The sequence below is a fragment of the Trachemys scripta genome, chromosome 2, assembly GCF_013100865.1.
Source record: "Trachemys scripta elegans isolate TJP31775 chromosome 2, CAS_Tse_1.0, whole genome shotgun sequence".
Lineage (NCBI taxonomy): Eukaryota > Metazoa > Chordata > Testudines > Emydidae > Trachemys > Trachemys scripta.
In genome coordinates, this window is record NC_048299.1 from 14,879,058 (window position 1) to 14,897,497 (window position 18,440).

At 41.3% G+C, this 18,440-nt stretch overlaps 1 protein-coding gene across 2 annotated transcripts in view; it reads right to left on the reverse strand.

Annotated features, from left to right (window-relative positions):
• RHEB (Ras homolog, mTORC1 binding) overlaps window positions 1–18,440 on the reverse strand; it is a 59,525-nt gene that overhangs the window by 28,550 nt on the left and 12,535 nt on the right. For both annotated transcript variants that reach the window (XM_034759958.1, XM_034759957.1), the window contains exon 2: window positions 14,532–14,603. In XM_034759958.1, coding sequence (XP_034615849.1) covers window positions 14,532–14,603 — 72 coding nt within the window. The remainder of the gene's footprint in view (window positions 1–14,531; window positions 14,604–18,440) is intronic.

Genomic DNA, 18,440 nt, shown 5'->3' on the forward strand with positions numbered 1-18,440 from the left:
TCAATCTCCCTGGTCATTCTATCACAGATTTAAAAGTCACTGTCATTGAACAAAAAAACTTCAGAAACAGACTTCAAAGAGAAACAGCAGAACTAAAATTCATTTGCAAATTCAACACCATTAATCTGGGCTTGAATAGGGATTGGGAGTGGCTGGCTCACTACAGAAGCAGCTTTTCTTTTCCTGGAATTGACACCTCCTCATCTATTGTTGGGAGTGGACTACATCCACCCTGATTGAATTGGCCTTGTCGACACTGGTTCGCCACTTGTGAAGTAACTCCCTGCTCTCCATGTGTTTGTATATAATGCCTGCATCTGTGGCTTTCACTCTATGCATCCGAAGAAGTGAGGTTTTTACTCACGAAAGCTTATGCCCAAATAAATCTGTTAGTCTTTAAGGTGCCACCAGACTCTTTGTTGTTTTTACTAATTCTGGGTCACTGAGAACAAAAATGATGCTTAAAATTGTTGATTGCCTCTAGTTTTCAAGATATGCTATTGGGTCAGTATATATGACCCTTGACTTGGGAATGGCGGAGGATAAGTGAGTTATAAAGGGAAGGGATCTCAATTTAAACCAGAAATGACTAAAATACATCTTTGACCGGATCTATGAATAAATCTATGACTGGGTTTGGACAGTACTTGCTTTTTAGGCAAAACAAGGAATGATGCAATCTGAAGCTGGTATTGCCTCATACATGATATGAATTGCATCATGTTATTCCTAGAAGGAATGGATGATGCAATCATAACGAAGCTTACATCACTCTGCTGAACAAACTGCCCTATATCAGCTCTAGAAATCATACAGTGTCATGCTCTCTTATTTGTCAATGTTTGATTTTGCAAAGGGACACATTTCTGTTTTAGCCAAAGTGAGCAGAGATGCCTCGTACTTGTGTGAACAGTGCGGATAACTTCTGCTATGTTTGTGGTGAAGTGACTTTTGCATCACAAAAGCGCAGTATAACCACTATGGTTAAGAAAGCCTATCACCTTTATTTTGGCTGCAAAATTGGAGATCAGGACAAGAGGTGGGCCCCACACATATGCTGCAACACTTGTGCAACAAATCTTTGCCGGTGGTTGAACAGGAAAAGGAAATCTATGCCTTTTGCAGTGCCAATGATTTGGAGAGAGCCAACAAATCATACCAGCAATGGTTACTTCTGCATGGTGCCTCCAGTTGGGAAAGGTGTGTCAAAGAAGAAAAAAGTGGACTGTGCATTATCCAAACATTCCATCAGCTATACGCCCAGTACCCCAAGGAGAAGGACTACCGGTTCCTGATGCACCAGAACCATTCTCACTTGAGTCAGACGAGGAAGAGGAAGAGGATGAAACTTCTGGTCCTGAACCATCAATGACACAGGACCCACATTTTCTCCCATCCTCCTCCTCTGAACCACACCTCATAACACAAGGTGAACTGAATGACCTTGTCAGGGATTTGGAACTACCCAAGAGTAAGGCAGAGCTGTTGGGCTCCAGACTACAGCAGTGGAATCTCCTGGCAGGTGATGTTAGGGTTTCCATGTTCCGTGACCGTCAAAAGGATCTTGTCCCATTCTTCTTCATGGAAGGTGATCTTGTAGCCTGCAACAACATCCATGGTGTGGTGGCAGCCCTCAACATCGTTCATGATCCAGAGGAATGGAGACTGTTCATTGATTCATTGAAGACGAGTCTTAAAGCTGTTTTACTGCATAATGGCGATGTTTTGCCATCAATTCCAGTTGGTCATGCAGTCCATATGAAGAAAACCTATGACAACATGGAACAACTTTTGAGGTGCATAAACTATGACCAACATCAGTGGCAGCTTTGTGGCGATTTGAAGGTTGTTGCTCTCTTGGTTGGTCTGCAGACTGGATAAACAAAGTACTGCTGTTTTCTCTGCGAATGGGACAGTCGTGCAAGAGATTCCCACTACATCAAGAAAGATTGGCCACTCCGACAGTCATTGGAGCCTGGGAGGAAAAGTGTTCAGCATCCACTACTTGTTGAATCAAGGAAGATTTTGTTACCACCCTTACACATCAAACTGGGTCTGATGAAGAACTTTGTCAAGGCCATTGACAAAACACAAGCAACTTTCAAGTAACTCCGTGGAAAATTTCCAAGGTTAAGTGATGCTAAGATTAAGGAAGGGGTCTTTGTTGGTCCTCAGACTCGTGAACTTCGAGATGATGCATTTGACCGTGCACTGCGTGGCAAGGAAAAGACGGCATGGAAAGCCTTCCAGTTAGTGGCAATAAATTTTCTCGGAAACAACAAGGCAGACAACTACAGGTTGTTGGTGGAAAACCTCCTCAAGGCATACAAAAGCCTTGGTTGCAGACATTTTTTGCATTCTCATCTAGATTTTTTTCCACAGAACTGCGGAGCAGTGAGCAACGAGCACGGCGAGCGATTTCACCAGGACATTGCAACGATGGAGAAACGCTATCAGGGCAAATGGAGCCCATCAATGCTTGCAGACGATTGCTGGACAGTGACAAGAGATGCTCCATTTAATGAATACAGGAGATGAGCCAAGAAGCGCCGAGTAGACATTGAATAGGACTAAACTATGTACATAATAGTTTTTTGCCTTTTGTTTCATAATAAATTCTATTTATATAACCCTTTTGCTGATTTTTAAAGTGTTACATAAACAGGACAGGTGAAATATTCTCATGTAAAGCAACCATAAACACATGAAAAGACCTAGGTTTACAATTTATGATTAAAACTCTACTATCTACACAATATACATAGACATAAAATGTAAAAACGTAAATATCTTAGAAACAGTAGCCAGTTGTTTTAATTGTCATATTTGAATTCAGCACATCAAAATACATAATAAATAACACATTTTATCTCTGAAGCAGACGACTTCTCCAAGATTGTAGACCAGTGATTTTTGGAGGTATCTGTTTGGATAAGTTACTGGTGTGTGTCTCAATAAGCTTATACTATGCTATCTTTTGGAATGAAGAACTCCACGTTAAAAAATTATAGCAGTTCTATTCTTGCTCTATATGAGAAAGTATTAGGGTGTTGATGAAAACACACTACTACCTCAAAAAGTGTTGAGCAAAGTCACAATTTGCAAGGTTTTTGGGTCAAGTTAGTAAGATGGAAAAACAAGCCCTTCAGACAAAATGGCCACATTAACACAAATAATTAAGAGGTCCAGAAACTGGAAGGGGATAGTACTACTACCTACCATATCAAAGATCTGACCAGTCAAATGACTCCAAATGTTAGAACTTCTCCATACGTGCAGTTACATAGTTCAAAGGTAAAAACTGATGGCATCTCTTTTGGGCGTGTTCTAGAAACCCAACATGCATGCTAAATGAAGAAACGTTCATCACTACTAAAAGGCAATGGTAACAAGATTAAGAAGGGAAACATGCAGTGGAGGAGTTATTAAGTATCAGGAAGCACCTAAATTATAATGCTACAAGCTTCACTACTACTAATGGCAATCTGCTTCACCCTGACTGGCAATTATGCAGTGCCTTTGGATAGATAAACCTTCACAGGTCTAACAAAACATGAAAATGAATAATAGAGCCTTTGCAGTATTCATTGTTTAGTTTAAGGTAAAGCACAAAAATTAATATTCAAAGTTTATATTGGCAGAGGAAGAGACTGCATTGTGGAGGCTGTCAAGGGGGAAGCTAGACGTTTTCGTAGCTGGTAAGGGACTCCAAACACTTGGCCAGTGGGAGGCAGATCAGGAACTGTGATAAGCACATCAACTCTATTTTCTTGCTTAAGCATTCAGCACTGAAATAGCATGTGCATAATGCATACTATTCCTTTGCTCACACACTTGTTCTTAACAGTACTTTAGGTTGCTCTTGTGATCAAGACTCTAAAACTGAAGATACAGGTCTGTTGCATCTTACGCTGGGGTTACGTTCCGCAGTCAGAGCGTAAAGCGAAACTCGTGTATAGTCAAAATTGCATTGAGTGTAATGGCGGGTGGAATCACCCACACTACAGGTACAGTATTAAAATTGTTATTTTTCTCTTTTTAATTTGTTTTTGCCGATTGCAGAAAGCTGAAATCGCGCATGTTAAATGCGCGCAAGATGTGACAGACCTGTATTCACACTTAGTTGCATTAGATTATTTACAAAGCTTTCACTTTATATCTCCTCAATCCTTCAGGTTGGGAAGGACGACAAGGATTTTTGGGCATTTAGTCTTTCGGCTTCCAGACAAATTAACTGCCATCTCAACACAGGTGAGATGTGGTGGCAAGAGAAGACTGGCAGGCAATAGAATTTATATGATCTGCTGACACATTAGTGCGCATTTGGGGGTGGTCTTAGTCCTTTTTGTACTGTTACTGTCTGTGCCATTGAATGCATATATTCAAATGGTTTTAAAGCTCAGCAGGATTATCCTTGAGTGGAGATACAAAAGACAATGGCAAACTATCCCCACAAAGGTACTGGGCTGTTAATTCTTAAAAAGAGAAGCTGCCTCTCCAAAGCTGAGCTATTACTTCTGCATCCCTTCCTTGAATTTTATCTATTCTTCATTCATGCTCCCAAACCCTTTGTTTCTGCCTTTCTAGGCTTTGGCCAACATATTTTCTACTATACTCTCCACAAAGGCAGAACAGAGCTATCCTTAGACAGGCACCCTCAGAGCCATTTGTTGCTGCTCTTTCAGATGGCTTGAGATGACCCTGGTGACCAACATGAACCACATCTTCTCCCCATAGGTGCAGAGTGCTGTCTCCACATCATTCAGTCCAGTGTGCATGGCAAGCAAAAAACGAATTTAGCTCTTAACTGAGGTGCTTTTGGTAAACCAAGTCCGTCTACTTGTGCCTTACTTACTCCTATTTTGGAAAGCCTCTGGTTCCTCCCCCCCTTGTGACACCTTCACACAGAATTGTGTGCACTCTGCTCCTTCTGAACGAGCAATTTGCATGCAGTAGTCTCTACCTGTCTAAACAGTTGAAATCCTAGTCACTTTTTCTTCCTCAGGGCCCAGCAGGAGCAACACTAATCTAAAGCAACACTGCTGCTTGGGAGAAGGCAGGAAAAGGTAATCTCATCATCTCCACTTTCTCCTCAAGCACCACTGCTCCAACATTAGTTTTATTACAACACAGAAGGAGCGGAGAAATTTACCAGAACAGCCTTACTCTTTGTTTTTTACCAATACAATCAGGCTCAGCTGCTTAGAGTCATCTACTTGCCTTGACATTATAAATATGCAAAAAAAATTCAAGGCACATTAATTGCATCACTGCACACCTCCCAAATCCATTTAAATTCTTACACCGAGAGGTACTTTACCACAGCAGTTACAGGCTGGAGGAAACCTCAACAGGTCATCGAGTTCAGCCACCTGTGCTGAGGCAGGATCAAGTAAACCTCCACTATTCCTCACAGGTGTTTATCCAACCTGTTTTTAAAAGCCTCCAATGGTGGGAATTCCACAACCTCCTTTGGAAGATGATTCCAGAGTTTAGCTATCCTTACAGTTACAAAGTTTTTCCTAATATCTAATCTACATCTCCCTTGCTGCAGATTAAGCCTGTTACTTCTTGTCCTACCTTCAGTGGACATGGAGAACAATTAATCACTGTCCTCTTTATAACCGTCCCTAAAATATTTGAAGGCTCTATCAGGTCCCCCTTAAGTCTTATTTTCTGAGGACAAAACATGCCCAGTTTTATTTAACCTTTTTTCATAGGTCAGTTTTTCTAAACCTTTTATTTTTTGTTGCTCTCCTCTGGATTCTCTCCAATTTATCTAGATCTTTCTTAAAGAAAGTACTGCCCAGTACTGGACAGTACTCCAGCTGAAGCCTCACTAGTGCCAAGTAAAGCCAGACAAGTACCCCCCCCACACACACTCCCCACACACCTTATTTACACCATTCCTGTTAATACATCCCAGAATGATATCAGCCTTTCATACAACTGCATCACATTGTTGACTCATTCAATTTGTGATCCACTGTAACCTCCAGATCTTTTCCCACAGTACTATTTCTACCCAATTATTCCCCACATTTTGTAATTATGCTTTTAATTTTTTCTTAATTGTGGTACTTGGCACTTGTCTTTACCAAATTTCATCTTGTTATTTCAGACCAATTCTTTAATTTGTCAAGGTCATTTTGAATTCTAATCCTATCCTCCAAAGTGCAATCACCCCCGTTTGGTGTCATCTGCAAAATTTTATATGCATACTTGCCACTCCATTATCCAAGTCATTAACTGAAATACCAACTAGCACTTATACCAGACCCAGGACTAGGTATACCCTCCCTGTCGGACAACAAACCATTGATAACTACTCTGGGTATGGTCTTTCAGTTATGCATTCATCTTAAAGTAATTTCCTCTAGACCACATTTCCCTAGCTTCATGATGAGAATGTCCTGTGGGACTGTCAAAAGCCTTACTAAAAATAAAGCTATATCATATCTACTGCTCTCCCCCCGCTCACAATCTACTGGGTTATTAACCCTGTCAAAAAATTAGGTTGATTTGGCACAATTTGTTCTTGATACATCCATGCTGGCTATTTCTTATAACCCTATCCTCAAGGTGCATACAAATTGATTGTTAAATAATTTGTCCCAGTATTTTTCCAGGTATTGACATTAAGCTGATTGGCCCAGGTCCTCTTTGTTCCCCTTTTAAAGATAGGTGTTATGTTTGCCTGTCTCCAGTCTTATAGAGGACAGGTAAGGTCCCAAGAGTTCTCAAAGATAATTGCTAAAGGTTCCACAATTGCTTCAGCTAGCTTCTTAAGTACCTGAGGATGAATTTCCTCAAGCCTTGCTAACCTGAATATATTGAACGCATCATATTTTCTTTAACTTGTTCTTTCCCTATTTTGGCTTGAGTTCCTTCCCCCATGTTAATATTAATTGCGTTGGGTATCTGGTTACCATTAACCTTTTTAGTGAAGATTGAAGCAAAATAGGCATTAACATTTCTGCCTTCTTGATGTCATCAGTTATTAGCTCTCCTTCCCCACTATATAGACCTACACAGAGGAACTACACTTTCCTTCATCTTTCTCTTGCTCCTAGTGTATTTAAAGAATCTCTTACTGCCTTTTTAAGTCTCTTGCTAGGTGTAACTCATTTCATGTTTTAGCTTTTCTGATTGTCCCTACCCACTTGTCAATAAAAAGGGAAGAACTAAAGATCTATGCTTACCAAGTCAATAAGAGACAATTTGATAAAATTTCATTTCCCTGCATCTACACAGATTTCACACGCACTTCTAGAAAAAAAAGAGTTCCACATTTTAAAAAGGCAAACTGATGGGATGAATTGTGTCTTGTGTCCTAAGAGCAACCTGACTTTATAGTTTGTTACGCAGCTTTATTAAGAGCTCTCATTAATGGTTAAGTGCATTTTCAAAACTAAACTACAGCTCTGTGCCTAAGTAAGTCAGCATTTGAATTAAAAGCAAAGTTTGGGAGAAATTTTAAAGACTAGACTCATGAGAGCACTAAATTTGAAGTAGCATTAAAAAAGCCTCAGAAGTTGAACTGTTTTGTATATGGCATTTGGCAAAGATGAATCATTCCAAAGTCCTGATACAGGAATGTGTAGTACAAGAATACCTTAAATTGTTAAATGTAAAGAAACTGTTAATAAGGTAAGAAGCTACTGCAAGCAGAGATATCTAGAGGGCAATAAAAGCTATATTGTTTCTTTAGCTTACATTTCATTTACTTCTGTGACATTACAGCAGAGATTCTGGCACTAGATTCAGGTCAAACGTTTTATAGTTTGTTACTAAACATTCTGGAGAAATGTGAACCCTCCCACAGCCACAGCATTTGAATTCACCCACCACTTTAGCCACTATTATTCACTGCAGACTTGAGACTACATCATAGGTTCTGAAGGAACAGAAAAACAGAATGGCTTTCATGTTTCCCATGGTCTTGTGCTTCTCACTTAACCAGAGCATGCAATGAGAGCTCTTCAAAATAAGATTTAGTGATCAGAAATGCATATTCAAGAATTTCCATTTTCAAAACAGTTTAGATAATAATGCAAATACACTGCTTTTTAAGAAGTTTAATCAGTAACTGACAAGACAAGAGGACACATTTGAGACATTAGTCTAGTCACCAAAAAAACTGTTTTGAGATTTGTCAGGTTTTTTACTAGATCACTAATAAAAGGAAAACATCTTAACTGAAGCTTTTCTAAGACACTCAATCTACAGCCTTCGCTCCAGAGGCCAAGACAGAACTACTTCTCTTAAAGGTTTGGGCCTTCAGGGCCAGGGCTGGCTCTGGCTTTTTGGCCGCCCCAAGTGGGAAAAAAAAAAAACAAAAAACAAACCACCACCACCACCACCAAAAAAACCTGCGATGTGGCCGGAGCGTGGGTGCAGGAGGACTGGCTGGGGGAGGGGAGGAGGGAGCAGGCGGGAGAGAGAGAAGGGACGGCCAGGGCTACAGCAGGGATGCTGCCACGTGGCCCCTCCCGCTGCGCCGCCTCCTGTGAGGGCTCCGCTCCGGTGGGCGGGGAGGGAAGGAAGAGGACTACCCTGCAGGGCACTCTGGTTCTCCGCGCCGCCACCCCCTACAGGGTGGCCAGAGCGGAACAACCAACCAACCAACAACAGAAGTGGCCGTGCTGCCCTAGGATTGGGCAGAATGCCGCCTCAAGCACCAGCTTGCTCAGCTGATGCCTGGAGCCGGCCCTGTCCAGGGCAATAGCAGCCATCCACTGTATGCTACCAGAGTAAGACCACCACCACCACCTTCTCAACATACTAGTCAGTTTACGCTTTGAGAGCTTTGCATCTCAAACATGGCCTATTAGAGACCGATACATAGGATACATACTTTAAAGAGAAAAAAAAACTTCAAAAAAAGCTACCTTCACACCGAAGAAAGGAGGGGGACAGAAGAGAAATTCCTGAAAATTGTTTCTCGGGAGAAAATATTTACGAGGCAAGAACTTCTCTAAAAAGGCATCTTTGCAGAATTCAGGAGTAACAGTAAAGCTAACACCAACTAGTGAGCTTTGACATGGCCTCCCAGTTTGTGGTCAACCAACCCATAGCATAGTGAGATTCAGACAGTCCTCTTGATAACAGCATTGTCCATCAAATTGGTGTCAAATAAAACAGTTGGCTGGACTTTAAGGGATTTAGTGCGCTCCAAAAGAACCTTGAAGTTGCTTTAATACCTAGCATATAGAGAAAAGAGTTAGTGAGTGAGGTTGAGAACCAGGAAAGTATGTTGGCAGTTTCACAGATTCGTTAAGTCTAAGGAACATCAAATAACTGACTCCCTACAACCATATCCAGTGGAAGCTTAGTAAGAAGGTGGGTCATGAAGGTCTGAAACTCACTTGGTCCACAAGCTTCTCTCACTGCCAACAGGCTAGAGGCCCTCCATGTAAGACTTGAGCTCACAGGAACAAAACTGTTCAAAAGCTTTCAAGCAGCTTTGTCAGGGCCACAATATCTGACAACTTTCTCTTTTACTGGGAGAAGGTTAGAAGTGTCAAGCCCCGCATGAATCTGACGACAAACTGCAGAGATAGGTTACCTTTGACTAGTTCATATTACACCATGCAGCGCCCTGACATAGCTTTGGGGAGTTAAGTTCTTTGAGTTTAACCTGAAGATTAACTATTCAAGCAGTTTGTGTGGAGCAAGTAAAAAGGGGGGCAGGAGGTCATGCACACCTGTTTACGTTATCCCACAGTTATTTTCCCCTCTTAGAATTGTAGGCCTTTCTGGCAGTTCCCTCTCCTCTTACTGCACCCCCCACCCCAAGATGCCAGAAGCACATGAGCCACGTTTTGGAAACGCTACACCTATAGATCTGTTAGAAATAAAACTGGTGAGTTGGTTAGAAGGAGATGTGAGGTTCAGAGACAATCAGATACTGACCTGAGCGACTCAAGCCTGATGGGATTGGCTTTGGCTCTCTGCAGAGTTGACTGTGCTACACTGGCCCAGATACTATAGTTATTCAGTTCAAACCTTTGAGCTTTGCTATTAATTTAGCTACCAGAGGGACTAGTGGAAAGGCATAAAGGTGCCTCCTTCGCTAGCGTGAAATGGAGAAAGTGTCCCTTGCTTTTACAGCCTTCTCTAGATGGCACTGGCAGAGGACAAGTAGCTTCCTGGTCCATTTAATGGTGAAGAATCTTGTGTTCCTCACCTGGGGAAGATCCAGCCTGCTTCCCAATCCAGAGGCCACTTGTGAATTCAGTCTACAATAGTGTTCTTCTCTACAAAGTACACACCAATTACATATGTTTTGTAGAAAAGCCTACTCCAATGCCTAGAAGGAGTGCCAACACAGTATGTTTGACAGCATTGCTACCAGGTGCTATGATAACACAAGTCAATTCTCAGGGAGGATAGGTCAATCAATTGCTATTAGACAAGATGGTCAGGGATGCAATCCTATGCCCTGGGTATTCCTAAACCTGACAACAAGAAGCCGGAACTGGATGACAAAGGGTGGATCAGTCAGTAACTGCCCTGTTCTATTCATTCCCTCTGGAGCATCTGGCACCGGCCCCTGTCGGAAGTAAGGATACTGGTCAAGGTGGACCATTAGTCTGACCCAGTTTGGCCATTATGTTTTTAATTAATTAAAAAATAGCCTATTCTGTGAGATTGTTTTTCCATCTTTTATGCTGCCAGTTTTGATTGGCATCTTAATCATGTGGTGGGAGTTTTTCCAAAATAAGTTATTGACAGAGTGCCAATTAGCAGAAGCAAGTCTCTAGAAATTTAGGACTTGCCTACTGTTGGAGTAACTATTTGTTAAGTTTCCAAGTGCAGAGAAACCCTCAATGATTTAAACAGATCTGACTGGAAGGAAAGAGATTTATGAGAAAGAATATCTGATATGACATCCCTGGATCTCTGCAGAAGAGCTGGGGCAGAGTAAGTGAAGCACAGATACTGTAAGGTGGTAGCATTTATTATCACCGGGGTGGAATTCAACCGACAGTAAGGACCCTGCTACTGCTGCTCTTAAGGATTAAAAAAAACCTTAGTCCCGTACTAAGGAGTTAAGATGCTAGAACAGGGGTGGGCAAACTTTTTGGCCTGAGGGCCACATCGGGGTTCCAAAACTGTATGGATGGCTGGGTAGGGAAGGCTGTGCCTCCCCAAACAGGCTGGCACCCTCCCCCTATTCACCCCTCCCACTTCCCGCCACCTGACTGTCCCCCTCAGAATCCTCCACCCATCCAACCCCTCCTACTCCTTGTCCCCTGACTGCCCCCTTCCATGACCCCCTGCCCCTAACTGCCCCACGGGGACTCCACCCGCTAGCCAACTGCCCCACGGGGACTCCACCCGCTAGCCAACTGCCCCACGGGGACTCCACCCGCTAGCCAACTGCCCCACGGGGACTCCACCCGCTAGCCTGGCAGGAGCTCGCAGCCCCGCCACCCAGAGCGCTGGTGGCACAGCGAGCTGAGGCTGCGGGGGTGGGGGAGGACAGCAGGGGAGGGGCCGGGGGCTAGTCTCTCTGGCCGGGAGCTCAAAGGCCGGGCAGGACAGTCCCGCAGGCCACCGTAGTTTGCCCACCTCTATGCTAGAATGAGAAACTTGCACACGTGTATCTTTGGAGAAAGACCCCTTGCAGTATTATGCTAGTGTATGGACACCTGTAAGCAAATGACTAGAAATTAGTGTTTAAACTAAAAATTTTCTATTATTCAAACAGAAGTGCAGAGAACAAACAACATAACTGGATGAATTTTTGGGACTTTAACACACTGATATATTTATCAAAACATACCAATGAAGTGACAATTCATAAGAGAGTAACATGATTAATGAGTACAATGTTCCTATCAGGAGACAAACACCAGGATATATTTCAAAACAGATTTTAGTATTGTTTTCTTGCATTGTGCGTTTGAAGTCAAACCAGAGATACTATTCTTTTGCATATTACAAGTTGTAATATATGCAAAGCAGCTTTCTATCAAACACTGTTACTCTGTTCAGTGCATGTTAAGGTTCAGTGTTAAAATGAAAATCCTCAGATGGATGATGATTCCACGTGAAAAGCCTTTTTTGGGATTATGCAAAAAGGACAAGTTTAATTTATAGGGAAGCGCTTGGAAAGCAGCTTCAATTACACTGCTCTACAGCCAAAATGCTTCTGAAATAAATGTAGTAAAACTTTACTAATTCTGGGTCACGGAGAACGCAAATGATGCTTAAAATTGTTGATTGGCTCTAGTTTTCAAGATATACTATTGGGTCAGTATATACGACCCTGGACTTGGGAATGGCGGAGGATAAGTGAGTTATAAAGGGAAGGGATCTCAATTTAAACCAGAAATAACTAAAATACATCTTTGACTGGATCTATGAATAAATCTATGACTGGGTTTGGACAGTACTTGCTTTTTAGGCAAAACAAGGAATGATGCAATCTGAAGCTGGTATTGCGTCATACATGATATGAATTGTATCATGTTATTCCTAGAAGTCATGGATGATGCAATCATAATGAAGCTTACATCACTCTGCTGAACAAATTGCCCTATATCAGCTCTAGAAATCATACAGTGTCGTGCTCTCTTATTTGTCAGTGTTTGATTTTGCAAAGGGACACATTTCTGTTTTAGCCAAAGTGAGCAGAGATGCCTCGTACTTGTGTGAGCAGTGCGGATAACTTCTGCTATGTTTGTGGTGAAGTGACTTTTGCATCACAAAAGCGCAGTATAACCACTATGGTTAAGAAAGCCTATCACTTATTTTGGCTGCAAAATTGGAGATCAGGACAAGAGGTGGGCCCCACACATATGCTGCAACACTTGTGCAACAAATCTTCGCTGGTGGTTGAACAGGAAAAGGAAATCTATGCCTTTTGCAGTGCCAATGATTTGGAGAGAGCCAACAAATCATACCAGCAATTGTTACTTCTGCATGGTGCCTCCAGTTGGGAAAGGTGTGTCAAAGAAGAAAAAGTGGACTGTGCATTATCCAAACATTCCATCAGCTATACGCCCAGTACCCCAAGGAGAAGGACTGCCGGTTCCTGATGCACCAGAATCATTCTCACTTGAGTCAGACAAGGAAGAGGATAAAACTTCTGGCCCTGAACCATCAATGTCACAGGACCCACATTTTCTCCCATCCTCCTCCTCTGAAACACACCTCATAACACAAGGTGAACTGATTGACCTTGTCAGGGATTTGGAACTACCCAAGAGTAAGGCAGAGCTGTTGGGCTCCAGACTACAGCAGTGGAATCTCCTGGCAGGTGATGTTAGGGTTTCCATGTTCCGTGACCGTCAAAAGGATCTTGTCCCATTCTTCTTCATGGAAGGTGATCTTGTAGCCTGCAACAACATCCATGGTGTGATGGCAGCCCTCAACATCGTTCACGATCCAGAGGAGTGGAGACTGTTCATTGATTCATCCAAGACGAGTCTTAAAGCTGTTTTACTGCATAATGGCGATGTTTTGCCATCAATTCCAGTTGGTCATGCAGTCCATATGAAGGAAACCTATGACAACATGGAACAACTTTTGAGGTGCATAAACTATGACCAACATCAGTGGCAGCTTTGTGGCGATCTGAAGGTTGTTGCTCTCTTGGTTGGTCTGCAGACTGGATAAACAAAGTACTGCTGTTTTCTCTGCGAATGGGATAGTCGTGCAAGAGATTCCCACTACATCAAGAAAGATTGGCCACTCTGACAGTCATTGGAGCCTGGGAGGAAAAGTGTTCAGCATCCACTACTTGTTGAATCAAGGAAGATTTTGTTACCACCCTTACACATCAAGCTGGGTCTGATGAAGAACTTTGTCAAGGCCATTGACAAAACACAAGCAGCTTTCAAGTACCTCCAGGGAAAATTTCCAAGGTTAAGTGAAGCTAAGATAAAGGGAGGTGTCTTTGTTGGTCTTCAGATTCGTGAACTTCTTCAAGATGATGCATCACTAAAGAGACATTTTTTGCACTCTCATCTAGATTTTTTTCCACCGAACTGCGGAGCAGTGAGCGACGAGCACGGCGAGCGATTTCACCAGGACATTGCAACAATGGAGAAACGTTATCAGGGCAAATGGAGCCCATCAATGCTTGCAGACTATTGCTGAACAGTGACAAGAGATGCTCCATTTAATGAATACAAGAGACAAGCCAAGAAGCGCCGAGTAGACATTGAATATGACTAAACTATGTACATAATAGTTTTTTGCCTTTTGTTTCATAATACATTTTATTTATATAACCCTTTTGCTGATTTTTAAAGTGTTACATAAACAGGACAGGTGAAATATCATGTAAAGCAACGATAAACACATGAAAAGACCTAGGTTTACAATTTATGATTAAAACTCTATCATCAACACAATACACATAGACATAAAATGTAAAAACTTAAATATTTTAGAAACAGTAGCCAGTTTTAATTGTCATATTTGAATTCAGCACATCAAAATACATAAATAGCACATTTTATCTCTGAAGCAGACTTCTCAAAAATTGTAGACCAGTGTTACCTAAAGATACTTACTGTTTTCTATGGTTGGATCATATGAATCAACAAACTGGCCTTCCACAAACTGAATAGTCAATGAAGATTTCCCTATAAAGGAAGCAAAAAAAAAAATTCATTTAAATCCAAATTTAAATGCCACTGTACAGAAACATACTCCACTGAGTTAATTAAGCCATTAGAGCGAGAGTCTGCCACCAGGTACAAAGTGATATTACAATAATCAAATTTTCATGTGTTTTAGGAAATAAGCGTACAAACCTGTGATGGCTTAAACCCTAGCTACAGTTGGCTACTGAACCCGGTTACTGAAAGTACCAGTTCAATAGCCTGTTCTCAATCAGTACCAAAAATGATGCAAGAACTAGCACAGACAGGTCTGACAAGCTATTTTCAGCGAGGGTTCTGTTTCCTAGCATAGTCAGAGTACCCACTCCAGTTTATAGTATAGGAAACCAATTTCTATTCCAAGTGATGTTGATTAACATGTACTGTGATGTAAGTACCCACAAGACAAAGTGGCATTTTCATATTTGATTATAAAGACAAGCACTATGCAAGAGAGAACAGGAACTTTACATTAGGAAAAAAGGGAAGGGAGCAAGATGCTAAATAATGGCAATAATGAAAATCATTGCAGTGTCAGGATTAAAAAAAACTGTTCCACACAAAAGTTTAAGGGCAAAGTCACTCACCTGATCTACGCAGGCATTCTATCACCTATACAGTATTGGGAATGGTGAACAGTTACGTTTACCAGTTTGGAACACTAGAGAATGGCTGTGCCAAATCATATTACGACATTTTTATTAAAAGGCATTCATCCAATCTGTAGTAGTTTAAAGACTAAAGCCACTATACTATAGTTAAAACTCTTAATTGTTTCACTAAGAGACATTTAACCCTCTGCCCTCATCAGAAAAAAGTTAAGATGACTTTAGGATCCAAATTTGACTTTCAAGTCATATCAGTGAGAAACTTAGAATTTCACATTCCATTAACCTCGATTAAGAGCAGCCTGTCTCCACATCTTTCATTATTAATCCAGGGGCCTGTAATTTAAAAACAGTTATATATCCAGCCCTTATGGTTCTGCAAAATTATACTGTTAAACTGATGCAAGAATGTCTGCCCAATTCTGGAAACAGTTTGAAATCAGTGAGAAGTATGAACTGCCTTATTCATTTCAATAGTATGACAAAGACTAAGAAGGATACATTTAACATCCTGCTCACATTTAACTGGTTTTAAAAGTCATGGTTCAGCAATAAAGCTCAGTGGCAAGTAATTCAATTTGTGTCTACCCAGCAACTTTTCCGTCATCACAACCATATTTGTGTGCTTACACCTTCAGAAGACAAGCATACAGAGCACAATGAGGGGCAGTGCACCCCAGTATGTCCTACTTCAAAGAGCTGGGAAGGAGAACTGGCCAACCAATTTCACACAAATAACTGGGGTCCAGGATGCACTGCAAAAAAAAAAAAAAAAAAAAAAAAAAAAAAAAAAAAAAAAAAAAAAAGTGTGCGCTCAACCACATTATAGGAAGACAAATGAGCCAGACTAGGCCTCTGACAGGGGTGAATCACTGTTGGCTGCTACAGTAAGCCATATGACATTGACAAGCAATATCCAGAGAGTTTCTGCACTACAGCAGTTGAAGAAGCATTTGACAATTTGTCCCAATCACTCCTTGTTCCCTGTAAGACTGCCACAAAAGTTGGAGGGCAGCATTCATAATTGGCAGGGAATAGCGTGCAACAATTATTAGAGGGGCCAGGTTCACAGTCTGTGCTGCACCTACTTCCCTCAAGTGTTAGAAAAGTTCTAGTATCACACTAAGGAGCTGACAGAAAACCGCACCACTGGAGGTTTATTTATTTTTTTAAATTTCAATCTAATAGTATATATATTTATCAAGTCTACTTAAAAATGCAAGCTAAAGTCTTTTCATGGGCAAGACAAAATTTCCTATTCAACAGCTAATCCTTCCTAAAGCTGTGAAGAAAATCCTGATTCTTACACAGTTTAAGTATTAGAACAGTCAACTCTTACATGGGAGGGGCACCGTGATCTCAGGTCTTGCAAATTAAAGCCTTGCAAATACACAATTAGACAAGTGACTTCATTTTAATTTAGTCTGACAAAATTCAGCTTTTGAAGTGATTCACATGGTCACAATTTAAGATGAAACTTGGGCAACTACTGAAGATTGGACTTGTTTTGTCCAGTTACGTCTTAACTAGAGGTTAAGGGATTTTGCTAATTGCTCATATTAACCAGGATTCTCAAGCTCTCAGGATTCTGAGCAATATTTTCCCCAGCATTAATTTCCATGCACCACAACATGCTTCTTTTCAGAGATTACTGGATGTTGCCTGATTTGATAAGGGCTGTTTTAGAAAGGCACAACATATGTTCTCTCATCCCCAGGCCCAAGTTTGTCACCTCAGCCCTACCAGAACCAGGTGTTCGAGCAGTGCAGCGTGCTACAAGATGTATCATTTACTGGGAAGCCTGGTCATCTGGTTACAGACTCTGCATGACGTTTTGTTTCACCATCACACAATCTGTGAGATTTAGACAGTACTTTTAAGCAGAGAGATTGCCATCATTTTGTTATTGTGAAGCAAGCATTTGGAAGCACCGTTGAACTTACTGCACCATTTCCAATGCAGTGACTCCTCTACATGCAGGAATTTGCCAGATCCTATTTCAACATTATATTTACCAACACTCTACAACATAATCCTACAAAAATTGCTAAGTGTTAGATATTTTTGGACCTGGACATTAGCGTTTTTTGCTCCTTTGTAACACAGGTTTAGTGTATTGGGGAAAGACGCTTCAAAACAGTTTCAGTACTATCAAAATTGTTTCCGTAGAATGTGGTATTCCGAAAAGGGGCCTCAGGTCCCATTAACAACCAGAAGGCAAAATCTTAGCTAAGCTCAGAGTCAGGAACAGAGCACTTGTTGTCATAAAGCCATATTAAGCTATTAGATCTAGTGCTGTCAAGACGTAATTTCTCAAATAGACTACATTTGAGCCAAAAGAAGAGATGCTACAGGAGGTGTGTCACTTCAGGGCCTTCCAGTTAAAAAAAAAAAATCGCCTGTATCCATCATAAGCTTACTGTTTGTGAGGCAAAAATAAGTCTGTATGCAGTTCAGCTGTAGTGGTCTCTTCGCTACTTCCAGTAAGTCACACGAGTTTAGTCAAGCTATAAAGATAAGCAACTGCACCATCCAAGAAGTCATGTCGGAATTTCTAAAGAAAAGAGTTCAGGCTAAATCAAGCATTATGTCTTACTACAACCAACCTAAGAATAAAACAGATTTTCAGCTCACACATTTAAAATGAACTGATATTATATACAGCAAGCAGTATTTTAAGCGACCATTCAAGGGAGTAGAAATAGCTCAACTAAGGTTGTATACAAATGAAGATGGAGCAGAGTTGTACTACCTGGAATACTTCGGTGTTTTCAGATAGGATGCTCAAACATGGTATTACGTAGGTTAGACTTACATATATGCAACAGGCTTGGAAATCAGATGGACCTTTGTTCTGCTCAGTATAGCACGCCTTAGAATGGTTCTCTGCTGTATAGGATAGCATACTGAAGTAGTATTCTTGAAGCGATTCAAAACTGCAAAGAGCCAGGAACTGCACAGACAAAGCCAACATGCTTGGTTTTAGAGAACAGTTGGCCAACTGCAGGAACAGCCAATATGACATTGATCAGTTAAGGGCAACGGCAACCATTTAGCTCTCTGGACTAATAGCTACTTTTGAAAATGAGAGGATGGAAAGAACATCCAGCTTTTCTAACGCAACTGAAAATGTTGCCTACAGCAGCACTGCCAGTATGCCCATCTTGGCCAAGAAATACTATAAAATGAGGGTATAAAATAACTTGGTGGA